Source organism: Macadamia integrifolia, chromosome 3 (genome assembly GCF_013358625.1).
Source record: "Macadamia integrifolia cultivar HAES 741 chromosome 3, SCU_Mint_v3, whole genome shotgun sequence".
In the NCBI taxonomy this organism is placed as follows: Eukaryota; Viridiplantae; Streptophyta; class Magnoliopsida; order Proteales; family Proteaceae; genus Macadamia; species Macadamia integrifolia.
In genome coordinates this window covers 34,577,590-34,591,057 of record NC_056559.1, presented here as the reverse complement: position 1 = coordinate 34,591,057, position 13,468 = coordinate 34,577,590, and the positions used below count along the sequence as shown (strand labels likewise).

General features: G+C 37.4%; 1 protein-coding gene, 1 long non-coding RNA gene and 3 other non-coding genes across 5 annotated transcripts; 1 reads left to right on the top strand and 4 right to left on the bottom strand.

Annotated features, from left to right (window-relative positions):
• Nucleotides 1-740: 740 nt before the first annotated feature.
• On the bottom strand, nucleotides 741-2,706 carry LOC122072907. The gene is made up of 2 exons (XR_006138605.1): nucleotides 2,283-2,706; nucleotides 741-1,046 (listed from the first exon to the last, which is right to left on the bottom strand). It is a non-coding gene; the product is annotated as an uncharacterized LOC122072907 (long non-coding RNA).
• Nucleotides 1,384-1,485, bottom strand: LOC122074986. Its single transcript, XR_006139127.1, has one exon. It is a non-coding gene; the product is annotated as a small nucleolar RNA snoR99 (small nucleolar RNA).
• LOC122075006 lies at nucleotides 1,721-1,846 on the bottom strand. The gene has a single exon (XR_006139146.1). It is a non-coding gene; the product is annotated as a small nucleolar RNA SNORD14 (small nucleolar RNA).
• On the bottom strand, nucleotides 2,330-2,453 carry LOC122075005. Its single transcript, XR_006139145.1, has one exon. It is a non-coding gene; the product is annotated as a small nucleolar RNA SNORD14 (small nucleolar RNA).
• Nucleotides 2,707-4,264: 1,558 nt separating the features above from the next.
• On the top strand, nucleotides 4,265-12,234 carry LOC122072702 (ubiquitin carboxyl-terminal hydrolase 27). The gene is made up of 11 exons (XM_042637090.1): nucleotides 4,265-4,487; nucleotides 4,684-4,986; nucleotides 5,102-5,222; nucleotides 7,078-7,178; nucleotides 7,262-7,495; nucleotides 8,196-8,264; nucleotides 8,413-8,541; nucleotides 10,176-10,313; nucleotides 10,793-10,855; nucleotides 11,271-11,636; nucleotides 11,810-12,234. The coding sequence occupies exons 2-11, from the start codon at nucleotides 4,702-4,704 to the stop codon at nucleotides 12,080-12,082; spliced, it is 1,779 nt and encodes a 592-aa protein (XP_042493024.1). The 5' UTR covers nucleotides 4,265-4,487; nucleotides 4,684-4,701; the 3' UTR covers nucleotides 12,083-12,234.
• Nucleotides 12,235-13,468: the final 1,234 nt, after the last annotated feature.

Sequence of the window (13,468 nt, the reverse complement as noted above, 5' to 3'; positions counted from 1 at the left end):
CTATTCTGTCAATGCATTCAACCAACACCACATATAGTCCCTACCGTTTGGTAGGAGTAGGACCTCCAGGAGAAATTATTTGACCAAAATGCCTACTCTTTAAATTTACTTAGTTCCAAGTTCCTCTCCTTCATACTAAGTCAATCTACTGTGATTTAAATCAAATTCCAGAGAGAATGCCCCGGAAGAAACACGACTAAAGTTACTCAAAGCGCTCCTTCCGCCAAGCCCGAATGACTATCCTGTCACCAGCATGTCGATTGTGAAGGTGGATTGTTAGATTGGTCTGATCTCTTCTTCAAGAGCTTACAATGTAAAAGACCTCCACATCCTAGTAATTGAAGCTCTGATATGTCTTGAACTCTTGTACCGGTTTTGAAGATTTCCTTGGTTCAATTTTTTTTTGAATGTGATCGAAGTAAGAATTTTTGAATCATTGATCTTGTATAGGGATGTGTGAAACCCTCATGGTACAGCTCAACCGATGGATAGGGGTAATTACTTGCTTTTTTGCCTTGAGCAAGAAAAGCTTTTTTACCTTTGAGCAAGAAAAGAGAAAATACTGTTTTGGTGATTTTTCGAGTTATCAGATGGCATTCAACCAATAACTCAATCAGTGATGGCCACAGAAACTTTTTTTTTGAACATTTTTTGAGCTCGTTAACATCAAGTGAACAAGAAAAACTTTCAATTTCGATAAACCCCATTTTTAAAAATTATTATTATTGTATTCACAAAAATGTTCAAAAAAATTATTTTTATTTCCTATGGCAACTTTCACATAGTTTGTCCTCACAAAACATATTTTTACATGAAATTAAGAGGGCACATAATGTAATTTCACAAATATATGTTAACCCTTTTTTCCATTTTTCTTCCTCTCGATCCTACTGTTGGCTTGAAACCACTTCCCCCCTTTCTTTGTTTTAGCATCTGACTCCTCTCCCCGTAATGTGAGCCAGTGACTCAATCCAACCTCCTCGATGAAATCGTCTTCTTCAGGAGCATTCCAACCATAAATCCCACGTCTTTTTCTCTCCTTCAACCTGCATCAAAAAAGAAAAATGCATAAAAGCTAAAGAATGCTCTCTTCTGTTCTGGGGTTATAAGCTACAGTCCATTAGAATACAGATTGAAGCCAGGTTCAAGATCTCCTATCTGCTTGCTAATCGAAGTCACAGACTTGGACCATCTTTTCCATGGTAATTTAGAAGGAATTTGGATTTGGAGGTGGATCTCCAGTGTGCCTACTGCAACCCCTCCCCTCTACAACCCTCCACCATTATTCAACCCCCCAGGGCCGGGGCAATACCCTGAAACCCCTACTGCCTTAGAACAAGTTCTCAGCCACAACATCGGCAAGAGACATGCTCAAAGAGCATGACATGTTCCATCCAATAATGATCAGCAGAAAACAAAATTACTGCTGACAAAGTGAAATAGATGGATAATGGTATCAGGGACTTAAGTTCATCCCTTAAGCATCCTAAAAAGCTAGCCAAAGGGGGTGACGTTAGTCCCAAGACAGCTAACAAACTGAAATGCAGATAAAATTCATCTCAAGGATAAGGTGTTTTCAAGAAGGAAAATTCATGTCTATTCCACAAATCATATATAATTAATCAGCAAGCCCTGATGGGGACGCTAAGCTAAATTGAAATTTTGATTGAGATGAGAGATGAGATGAGCAATATATCATTCTATTCAATTAAAAATGGTCAGTCTCAGACAACCAAGGAAGGTTTTGAAGCAGCATAAGCTCTCAAGCCTGGCGAAGGCGAAAGCTCTCAGGCGGCCACTGCGAATGTTTATGAGAAACAAGCCTTAAGGTTTATCATCATAGACATGACCCAGTATACAATAAATATGGATTTGATTACCAAAATTCCAATATGGTCTTCTCTCCCCTGTTCAAGGAAAAAAAATTATCAGAAGAGATCTACACTACATCATAATTGGACAGGAGTTCTACCCTAAATCAAATTTATAATGACCCATCAAAATTGGCTCATGATGCAGGGGCAGAGTAAAGCAAAAGGAGGAATTTTATTTTGGGCTCAAATCTACAACTAAATAAGGGAAGGGTTTAAATATTCAAGGATCGTAGCAGCATAAGCTCTCAAGCCCGGTGAAGAGAATGCTCTCGGGCGGCACCTGCAAATGTTTTCTGAGAAACAACCCTTAAATATTTAGAGGCTGAATCCTATACCCAGAATTTATGATCAACTGATCAAAACGAAATATAAACTAAATTAAGCTCAAGGATTAAAAAGAACAAATACCATTCGCAAACAATCACAATCGAATAGAAGCAATCGAAACAAATAAAAGTCTCAGACATCCAAGGAAGGATTGAAGCAGCATTAGCTCTCAAGCCCGGCGAAGGCGAAAGCTTTCAGGCGGCCACTGCGAATGTTTTGAGAAACAAGCCTTGAATTTCTTCATCATCGACGAAGTGAAAGCGCTTGGATCCAATCAAACAACTAAATAAAATTCAAGAATAAACCAAAAAAAATATAAAAAATTTGAGAGACCTATTGGGTTCTTCTGGATCAACGAAGAACAATCAAAAGAAAAAAGAGTCCGATGTTTAGGAAATCGATGGAATGTATTGGTACGTCTCAAAGGAGAATGGGAGCGAGAGGCATACATATAGACGATGAAGGAGGGTTTAGGGTTTAGTAGGGTTCCGTTTAGAGATTGGATGACGTGAATCGTGTTCGTGACGATTTAGCGTGGTCTGATTTGGACCGTTGGCTGGGAATATAGCATCCAACATAAAGCTCCTAGATCATTCGATTCGTAACGGTTGACGTGTAAAACATTTGTGAAAGGATAACATCAATCGTAACGGTTAAGCTGTCCGCAACAGCTGGCGGTGTAGGACATCTTTACTAAAGGTTTAAAGAAAATTAATAAAATAGAAAAAATTACATGATTACTCATTCTAGGTTTTATCAAAGGTTTGAATTAAAAAAATACTAAAAATTGTCTTTGGATTTACAAAATTATTCAAAATAGTGATTCTTATTGATCTTCCGCACACAATCAAGTATTTTGGATTCCTCCCCCTTTTGATGTGATGAAAATTAATGTTGATGCATCTTTTGTTAAAGATAAGTCTTTTAATGTCTTGGGTTTCATCACTCATGATGATGATGGAACTTCTTTGCTAATTACAACGAATCTAACATTAATATACTCAATCATTATTGGAGTCAAATAACCTAGAAGTGATTTCTATTATTTCAAACAATTTCAATTGTGTTCATTTTCAAATCTGGCATATCATTGAGGATATCAGGTTCATGTTTGCCAACCCCCTATAGAGTTTTTCTTGCTTTATGTTCTAAGGGTTGTTAACGGTATTACTGACACCCTTGCAATGAGAGGCCTATCTATCTGGTGTAAAACAGTTTGGCTTCAATTTACTCCTTAGCTGAATTAGCTCGGCGAAGTTGATGCCTTGGCTTGTAACCCGTTTTCTATTCTAAAAGATTTTGCATTACCAAAAAATAAAATAAAAAAGTCAGGTATTTTTTGTCAATTTAAACTTTTAATGGGTAGTTTTATAAATCTAAACCCGATTTGGGATATTTTTGTCTATTGAAACATTCAGTGGGTAGTTTTGTAAACCTAAACTTGATTTTGGGTATTTTTATTGATTGAAACTTTGAATGGATAATTTTACAAAAAGAAAAATCAAAAGTGGGTAATCATGTAGTTTTTCCTTCAATCTATTGATATTGCCTATCAATATTTATACAATATAGTTCATACTTTATATTATACAATATGGATCGATACTTTCAACCTATCATATAAGTGATCTTTTAAAGATATGACACATAATGCACGTCATATTAATATTCATCATTGCTGATAGGATATAATTGATACAATACGATATAAATTGATACTTAAAATCCTTTGCGTAATAGGATAATCAATTGTAAAGGTTAGTTGTATTGAGAATTCTTTTTTGATAATGATATTCAAAATCTTCCCCACAATATTTCGAGGAAAAGAATCTCTACCCACCCGTGTTTTGTACCCAAACATAACTGAGTGTGAAAATACCCGAGATAGCTTGGGTTTTTTACACCCAACCGCATCCGAGTGCCGTAGCCATACTCTCGGACAGGTTCATTTTTTTCATTAAAAAAGAAAAATTCAGCCGACACCTATCAGCTGTATCGGCCGATACAATACCGATACATACAGCTATTATGTGCCGTAAAAAAGGTCTGCTACGGACAGGGAAGCGAGAGGCAGGCGGAGGTTTTACTTCTTTTGACTTTGGAGCGGTGGCGCGAAGTATCGGTATTGTATTCCCCACCGGGAGCCCCGGGAAAACCCTTCCATGGAACTCAACTTTTACTCCCAAACAGGAAGAAAAAGTTCGAGGTTAGGTATGGGGGAGTAGATTAGAGAGAGAAAGAAAGGGAAAAATCAAACATATCCTGTTAAAACACGTCGCATTTGCAGTAAGTTGATGTTTCTAATCCGAAGTCGATTGAGATTCTGTATATTTGTTTACGTTTTCGAATCATTTATCTGAAATTTAGGTCTCTCGAATCTCAATTGGTATCACCTAATTTGTTTTCTTCTGATAATTCTAGTTTTATATTAATATTTTCTGTTGTTTCTATTAATTTCTTCCCATCCTGTTTGATTCTGAAGAAAAAAACTGATTAACGGATGAGAATTCGAGGAGAAGTAAGCGTCTATGATATCATTCGAAAACTCCAGCATGGATATCAGATATCGTATCCTGGGAAGTGGGTTTCGCTTTATGGGTTCCAAATCTCTGTAGCAGGGATTTTGGGTGTTTCTGGTTTGATCTTGGCTATACGAGATGGTAAGACTGGAAACTTTCCCAGCTTACAGTGGTGGGTTGAGAGGAAGGATAGTTCTGAGAAACCATGCTTTGTAGCTGGTTTGAGAAATCTTGGCAATAATTGCTTTCTGAATGTGATTTTACAGGTATAACGTTTTGAAAATTGGTTTTTGCCTTTTCATTCTGTATGTTGGAGTTTTAATATTTTGAAGCTGTTGAGATGTATTCTAATCACAATTTGAAAATGTAAAATTTGCTCAGGCACTGGCTAGTTGCCCCTCATTCGTTATTTATCTCCAGAAAGTAATTGAGGAAGATGAATTGTTTGAGAAACGGCTTGAAAGCTTGCCTCTTACTGTTGCTTTGGTTGCTTTGTTGGAAGGTAATGCCAATTGTAATTGTTGCAGAGAATGTGAACATCTCAAATGCTGATGCTTGTATTTGTTGGCGTTTATTCTTTTTGTAAGCTATCTGAACAAATTTGCTCATTTCAAGCCTGTAATTAGAAATAGATAGAAGTTCATACTGTTTGTCATAGTTTGATGATTCTTTGTTTCACGAACGTTTATTGTTTGTGCACTTGATGTTTTCCAGTTTCAACAGTTTAGTTGATGGGAATTCATTTGAACAAAGGGAACTTGAATTTACTGCTAAAACCATTGACCTGACAGTTAGACCACTCTTTTGACATGTAATGATAACCTGGACTTCTAGGTGGACTGAAGTTTGCCCCACTAAGCATTTCCTTGTTGGTCATATCTTGCACTTGACTCTTCCTCCGGGGCTTTGGGAAACTGACCGATTAAGTTAGAAGGTGAAAACCTGGAGAATAAGATAGGAGATGCTTCTCCTGAGTAGAAATAGAATATGGAGCCTATTTATTTATTTTAAATGCCTTCACTTGTAATCTACGTTGCACTGATCTGTCTTCAATGGTGAATATGATATTGTAGGAACTGGCTGACTCAATCAACTTTCATGTTCAACTACGTAAGCAGTGATAATTCATCCTCTCGTTGTGATGATTGAAGGAGTTGGTACTTCCATGACTGTCATCTAATCCATGTTTCATGGGTATGTGTATTGGGAATTGAGTATGGTACGGGTCAAGGAGTTGGATCCAACCTAAGCATAGGATACTGGGACATGTGTCTAGAATTGGCATGGTTATGGGGGTTCAGCTAAATGTTTCAGAAATGGGGGCCTAATCATCCCCCTCTTCCTCGTATGCATTTCATATTGTTGGGTGTATTAGACACCTATTGCATACCCATACCCATAGTGTATCACGCTGACATAGATACTCGTGGTGTACAAAAAGTTTACAAGGAACCTAACATGTAGCACCACTAATGGAAGAGGCGAGTTCTTTCCAACTAGATATCAGCATCTTGTGTTGGAACTATGTAGCATCTAATCTGGTCCATATGGTATTCGACAATGAACTGCACCAAGTTATCTTAGTAGCTTTAGTTTCTTGAGCTACCAAGATCGTGAACACAATAGTTTAGCCATTTAGGAGGTGATTCTGCAGGCAAACCCACACCCATCCTACACATCCTTTGCAATGATATTCTCTACAACCAATATCAATCAATAAGTGATATAAGTGTTCTCCATATTTAGTTTCCCTAGTTGAAATCATATCTGGATGCCAATCTTACCTCTGTCATTATCAAGATCAGCTGGTTGTTTTATTAATTTCTCCTCCCAATTTATTCCTCAATGATAGCAAGTATCCTGCTCACAACCGCTATCAAGAACTAAGGAATATAAGTAATATCCACTCATCCCGTTATTGCAATGAATTTGTCAATGATCATTACATAGTTTTATTCTATTTCAGTGGATATGCATGGAGTTGGTATTTTTTTTTTTTAATTGAATAGTTTTTTGTCCCTTATCTTTATTTTCTATTGCTTATTTTGATTTTTTTGATAAAATTGAAAATACTAATTCTATTTATGATTTTTTATTATATTTAACCACTTGTGATTTTCTGCAGTTAAATTTAATTTCAAAAACTATGGGTGGGACCTATGAAATCGTGGTCCTAGGATTTTGTGTGGGATCTACATATGGTGCCATTAGTGTATGCCATTCTGGATTTCATCGTCTCCTTTCTGCTCCTGCATTTCTACTAATTTATCAACAATGTTAATACAATTTTGTGCTGATTTTTGAGAGAAATTTACTGCTTGTTTTCCATATAATTTTTTTTTTCTTTTTTGGGGCAGAGCTTGGCATCCTCCAGGACAGAAAGACGGTTTTGAGTCCACGGCAAGTGATGCTTGGAATGGATCTCTATATTCCTAATTTTAATTTAACAAGCCAGCAGGTGGCTCTCGTGGTGTTTTGCTTGTTTTGGCAATTTGCTTGTGACATACCAGCTTCTGATTCGTCATTCCATTGTACATGTAGGATGCAGCTGAAGCCTTCCTTCATCTTCTGTCTTCTTTAAGAGGGGAGTTCTTGGAATGCTATGTTCCACATTGCGGCTCTCTAGCAGATGCCTTGGTTTCTTCTCTTCGCAGGGTTCCCACCTCAAGAAGTAGGGAAGGCCAGAATGAGTGGGAAAGATGGCAGCAGCATTTTCTTGGACCATTTGATGGGATTCTTGGGAGTGTTTTAACTTGTAAAAGTTGTTCATCTCAGGTTGTTTATCTACCTTGCATCATAGTATCACTTATCATGTTGTGCCATTGTTTTCATGGACCACTAGTCTGGGTAGGCGGACTATCCTATTCATGACCATTCCTTGCCTTAGAACCATTGACTGGTAAATGTATCAGCAATTGGAAAGGATGGATGGGCGACTGTCAGGCCAAGGGCCATTATTCTGCTTAAAATTTTGAAAAATTAGTTGCAATAAGGTAATGTAGAAGTGTTGTGCCCCATACCTTTTTTATTAGAAGTAGGAGCTTTTAACACCACAATAAAGATACAGTTCTATAGGAAGAATGAACTACCCCTCCCCCTTCCTGATCTATGAATTCTAATCATTTGAACAGGTTCTTGGACCACAAGGTTGGTATAATCTGTCACCTGGTCCAATTTTAAGAGATTGTTTTTAGCAAATTTCTTTTTTGGGGACACTAAGGTGCACAGGGAAAGGTTATAATCTGATTGCAATCACCAATTTTCATTGGTTTCTGCCATTGGAGATCTCCTAGATGGAATTATTGTAGTCATTATATGAGAATCCACTCACTTGCAATTTTGCTTAACATTAAGTATCAATCTTCCTATTGTTTATTTTTTCTGGTTTGCATTATTGTTTTCTAATTTTGATTTACATTTGCAACATCTGCATTATTCTTTTCATTTCTGTGTATTTTTCTCTTTTCATTCGCAGATCTCAATGGTTTTTGAGTTTTTCCATAGCTTGCCTCTCTCACCACCGCTGGATCATAGCGCAACCATTGTACGTCCAGTGAGGGCCTCATCATTTTGAGGGTTCTGTATGTTTTATAGACCTCAATCTGCTTTCCATTATCATCTTGGCAATGTGCTCTGTATCTGACTTGTAGTTTTATACTTTTTTTTTTTTAATTGAATTCAAATAATTCTAGATTGATGGTTGTACCGTGGAGGATTGCCTAAAGCAGTTCACTGTTGCTGAGTACATAGAGAATTACCGTTGCAACCGGTGTTGGCATATTGCTGCTCTGAAATATTTATCAGCTATAGGACGAAGTGAGGTATTTGTCTATATTAATCCACTTTATCTTTTCCCTCAGAGGACAAAACAAAATCTTTAGTATCAGCTTAATAGAACTTGGGATGATCCATAATCAGTGGTTATTATGTTAGTCAATATAGGCATGTGACAAAGGTTTGGGACCTGTGGGTACTGTTAATGTATCTTCTTCGTGAAGACCATTCAGCTGGATATTCTGAAGTCCATCCCATCTATTGCGGGGTCAAAGTGGCTTGAAAATTATTTTCTCTGAATATTTAAAGGGAGAAAGATCTCTCCATGGCCTCTTCCCATTTAGTTGGTCTAAGGTTGAGTTGAGTTGAGTTGTAGAAAGACCTCTTCATGGCTTGCGTCTCTTCCCTCTGCCCACTGGTGCTGGTGTTTGTGCCACGTTACTGACTTTGCCTTTCTGACTATTTGATAGATAGGTTAGGGTTTAGATTTCGGAGTGAAAATCAATCATTTAACCACCCCTCCCCAAAAATTTGTATTGGGTATGTCCTCTTGTATTATCAATAGTTCTTCAACTGTTTTGCAGAAAAAAAGTTGCTTTTTCAACCTCTTCTTCGAAGCTTTTTGTCTTTACGTCTGACACTTGGCACATGCCCACTGTTTAAATTAAAAGTGTATGATAAAAGTACTGTTTGGTGGGAATGTTTCTGTGTACTGTAAAATTTTGGAGGGTTTAATGCTCAACTCTCAGTTTTGACTCTTGGCACATGCCCACTGTTTAAATTAAAAGTGTATGATAAAAGTACTGGTTTGGTGGGAATGTTTGTGTGTACTGTAAAATTTTGGAGCGTTTAATGCTCAACTCTCAGCTTATGCCTAGAATGTTATTTATTTTAGTATGTTAGGGGCTGTCGTTTGGTGCGATGGTAAAAAATTCAGGCTGCATGGGTTTGAGTCTTGATTGTTGGGATTGTGCTTAATGCGTTCCATCACTACTAGGACCCTGTGAAAGTGGGACTTGCAACAGAGTCCTAATGGTCCTTACTTGTTTTTATTTAATGGGAGAGGGTTCTCTGAGCAAGCAGCGTACTCTATGCCTTCTCACATTTATTTTCTTTTATTTCAAAAAGATTAATAAAATAATGTATTGTGAGGAGGCCTAGTATATGCCTTAGGTTCAGAGAGCCTTTTCCCTTGTTTAATATAGGTACATTCTGGTTGCTGTCATTTAACAGTTCACCATCTGGATAAGAAGATGGTTTAAGGGAAACTGGGGTAGAGCCGTAGAGGTAAACGCTCTTGGTTTTGTGGTTTAGTGGTAGGCTGGTTGGTTTGGATGGCCGTGCAGAGTTGGGCTTGGCCAATTCTCAGAACCCTGTCTTGCTGATTAGATGACATAACCATCTTATCTGTCATTCTTGGGGGTGGTTGCTACATTCTTTGGCATTCAGAAGTATTGTGTATATCAGTCATCAGTTATGAATCATCTGATCCGACAAAGAAATTGGAAGGAGGATTATCTGGAAGGATCCATCAAATCCTGGACCAACCCACTGCATTTGCATGCAATCCTGTTATGTAACATGTAATTTCTATTCATGATTGAATTTCATAGATTTCAAAGAAGCAACTTGACCACTTAAAGTACTGTACATAATTTTGCAAAGCTGTCTTATCTCCCAGGCACAGGTGGAAAAACTTAGCTGCTGTATGGGACAAGATTCTTGTGACTGCAGAAAGCTCTTTCCTCAGGATGCATTACCATGGTCAAATGAATTTTCACATAGTTTCAAGCAATTAAGTATTGCTCGTTGTCCACAGGTATGGAGGTTGAGACACTTCCATATGTGTTTTAAGATACTTGGCAACTGAAACTTGAATTCTTTTAAGAATGGAACACTGGCAACCTTTGTAATGGAGATGGGACCATTTAAGGGGCTTCCCTTGTGAATTATAAGATAACTAGGGGCAAAAATTCAAATCAATTGCATGTTTTTTTGGAGCTTAATGATCATAACTTTAGGACAATTCTTAATTTTCCTTTTATAAAATATCTTAGGCTGTCAGTTGACTATTTGGCCCCGTTCTTTGCATGGTCCCTAGTGCAAAGGTACCATATGTTAAGTTATCGCTTGGCCCATCGACCATGATCATCTCATGTCTTCTTATCTTATGTTTGATACTTTGCCTTATTTTTTGTACTGGGATTGTTGTTAGTGCTGCTTTTACCTGATGATTGAATGATACTGATATATTGTATATACTCTTTGAATTCCATTGGTCTAACCTTTCACTCACAGATTCTATGCATTCATCTCCAACGTGCTTCAGTGAATACATTTGGAGAACTAGTCAAACTTCAGGTATTGGAATCTCCCTGTCAAAATTTCTGTTTGATATGCTTGGGGTCTTGCAATGCTCTTGAGTCACCGTCTCTCTTCCCCCCCAAACAACCCCACCCACCCCGAAAAAAAAAAAAAAGAATGAGACTGAGTTTTCCTTGTGGGTTGGTACGTATGGGTGAGTCTTCCTTGCTTTCACATGTGAAATGTTAATTTAGTGTTCTCTACATTCCTGTGTATGGAATGTATATGCAAATTGAAAATACTTCTTTGTCATCTGATGCTTTTATATGAATGTGCAAGTTTTTTTACTTGATGCTATTACTACTGAGTGTTTCTATTTCTAATTTTCTTAATGAATTTTTTCGCATTGTTACCTAGCAGAAGGTGATCTCTTCTGTTCTCACAATTGATTAAAGTAGGTTTATAATTGTAGGGCCATATATCATTTCCTTTGATCTTGGACCTCTTCCCATTCACGAAGGATGCTGTGGGTGTGGGTACCGAAGACCTTGAAAAAAATACATGCAAGATGCAAGTGAAGCGGCCGCATCATCCATCCATCCCTCAGCTCAACTATTTTAAAATGCCAATTGATACGCGAATATTACAACACATTTATGGGCTGGCAGGAGATGGCATCTCTTCAGAAGCAGTAGTTGAAGATGGATTGGGATGCTCTGCAGATAAATCACCAAGTGATGAATACTCTCAACCTATTGAAAGAGAACCTGGATTGGACTACCTTGAAGGCTGCTCAGGTCTTAATGGCACAGGGACACAATCGCAACCAGTTGACAAGGTTGGTCAGTTACTTGCTGATAGCTATACAGTTGGCAAATTTACTTTTATTGCCCCCCCTTCAGATATTGGTTGTTTGTCAGGATTAAGCATCAAATAATGGTGCTAACCGTTGAGGTACATTTTCTCATCAATTTTTTTTTCCCCCATTTTTATCTTCCTTTATGAGTTCAGGTTAATTGGACTTGTCCATCGGCACCTTCAAGGAGTTACATGTATCGGCTTGTTGCTGTTATTGAGCATTTTGGCAGAGTTGGAAGTGGGCATTACACAGTTTATAGAAGACTAAGGGCTGAGTCAGATAACATAGACACCAATGGATGTATTGGGTCTGGACATGTTTACTGGTTTGGTGTCTCTGACTCAGAAGTGTTTAGTGTTTCAGAAAAAGATGTTCTCAGTGCAGAAGCAAGCTTGCTTTTCTATGAGAGAATTGAACAGCCCTAATGGTGCCCCAACTGATTTTAACGTGATGGAATTTTGCCCCGTTTTTCACTCTTGTCAACTTGAGAACTCAAATTATTTGCAGTTTGCAAAAAACTTGAATTTCTCTCATGTTTCAAGTTATTGGATGTATCCTCATTACGATTTTTGGTTAATTTGTTCTGCTCTGGGGCTAAATATCTTCCCCCCCCCCCCCTCCCTTCCAAAAAAAAAAAAAGAAGAAGAAGAAGAAGAAAGATCCAGCTATTTAGCCGAATTTTGAATAAGGCCAACCCCAAGGAGTATCCTACTGAGAAGGAGAGTTTCATTAAACACACTGATTTTTCATACTGCCCTTTGATTATGGGAGAGACCTGCAACAAATTGGCAAGTTGGAATGTAAATGGATAGTCGAAATCCGAATTCGAATTCGCATTCGTATTCGTTTAGGGATATCCGGATTATAATTAAAAAAAATAATTATTCGATCCGATTAAATAATTAATTAATGATTTTGAGGGTTCTTAAAGTTTAAACAGGTTCTAGAGTATGAGGAAAAGAGTAAAAACAATCTAGAAAGATGGATTAAGAACAAATTATATTCATTGGGGAAAGAAAGGTCCGGATTGTACAAGTCAGAGAGTAAACGGATAGTAGAAAATCTGAATTTGATCCACATCAGTATTTGTTTAGGGGTATCCATATCCGGATCTGAACACATCCAATCCGAATTTGATCCGTTTACATCCTTAAATTGGCAAATTATTACAGTAGAAAAATAGACCTACACATTGGCAAGTTATTACAGCAAAAAAAAAAAAAAAAAACACATATTGGGTATTTTATACGTCAAGCTAATAATGAATAGCAAAATGATATATTCAACGAGGACAAATACAAGGGAGAGGGGGAGACGAGAGTGTGAGAGGGAAATACACAGTATACAGTACACGATAACAATGTGTAATTTCTTTTCCTTTTGTTGTTTATTTAAAGAGGAAAAGAAAGTTAACCAATCACGTCCTCTACACCTAGACATAGATTGCACGACAAGACTGATACAATACTAGGAACCATAGAATTATATGAGATTGAGTTCTTTATATATCTGTGTAATTTATGTCTCCTTGTGTCTAGCTCCTCTCTCTCCTTTCATGATAAGAGAGATAGGTATGTCATTTCATGAGGAGGAAGAGAGATAAACGAAGGGAGGTGCTAATATATACTATGCAAGCATTCCTTCTCCCTAATTATATTAACAAACCACTAATGAGTATAGGTGGACTATAATGGTGGCCAGAGATGAGTTTTTTTTCCTTTGGGACCATAATGGTGGCAAGAGATGAGTAGATATCATTGATTCACCTGCTTCCCTTTATTTTTTAATTTTTAGAACCACTTCCCCTTCTT

Coding starts and splice junctions, on each gene's coding strand:
- LOC122072702 (XM_042637090.1), top strand. CDS start 4,702: ATGAGAATTCGAGGAGAAGTAAGCGTCTATGATATCATTCGAAAACTC. Junction 8,265..8,412: donor TGGATCATAGCGCAACCATT/GTACGTCCAGTG, acceptor AAATAATTCTAG/ATTGATGGTTGTACCGTGGA. Junction 10,856..11,270: donor GAGAACTAGTCAAACTTCAG/GTATTGGAATCT, acceptor TTATAATTGTAG/GGCCATATATCATTTCCTTT.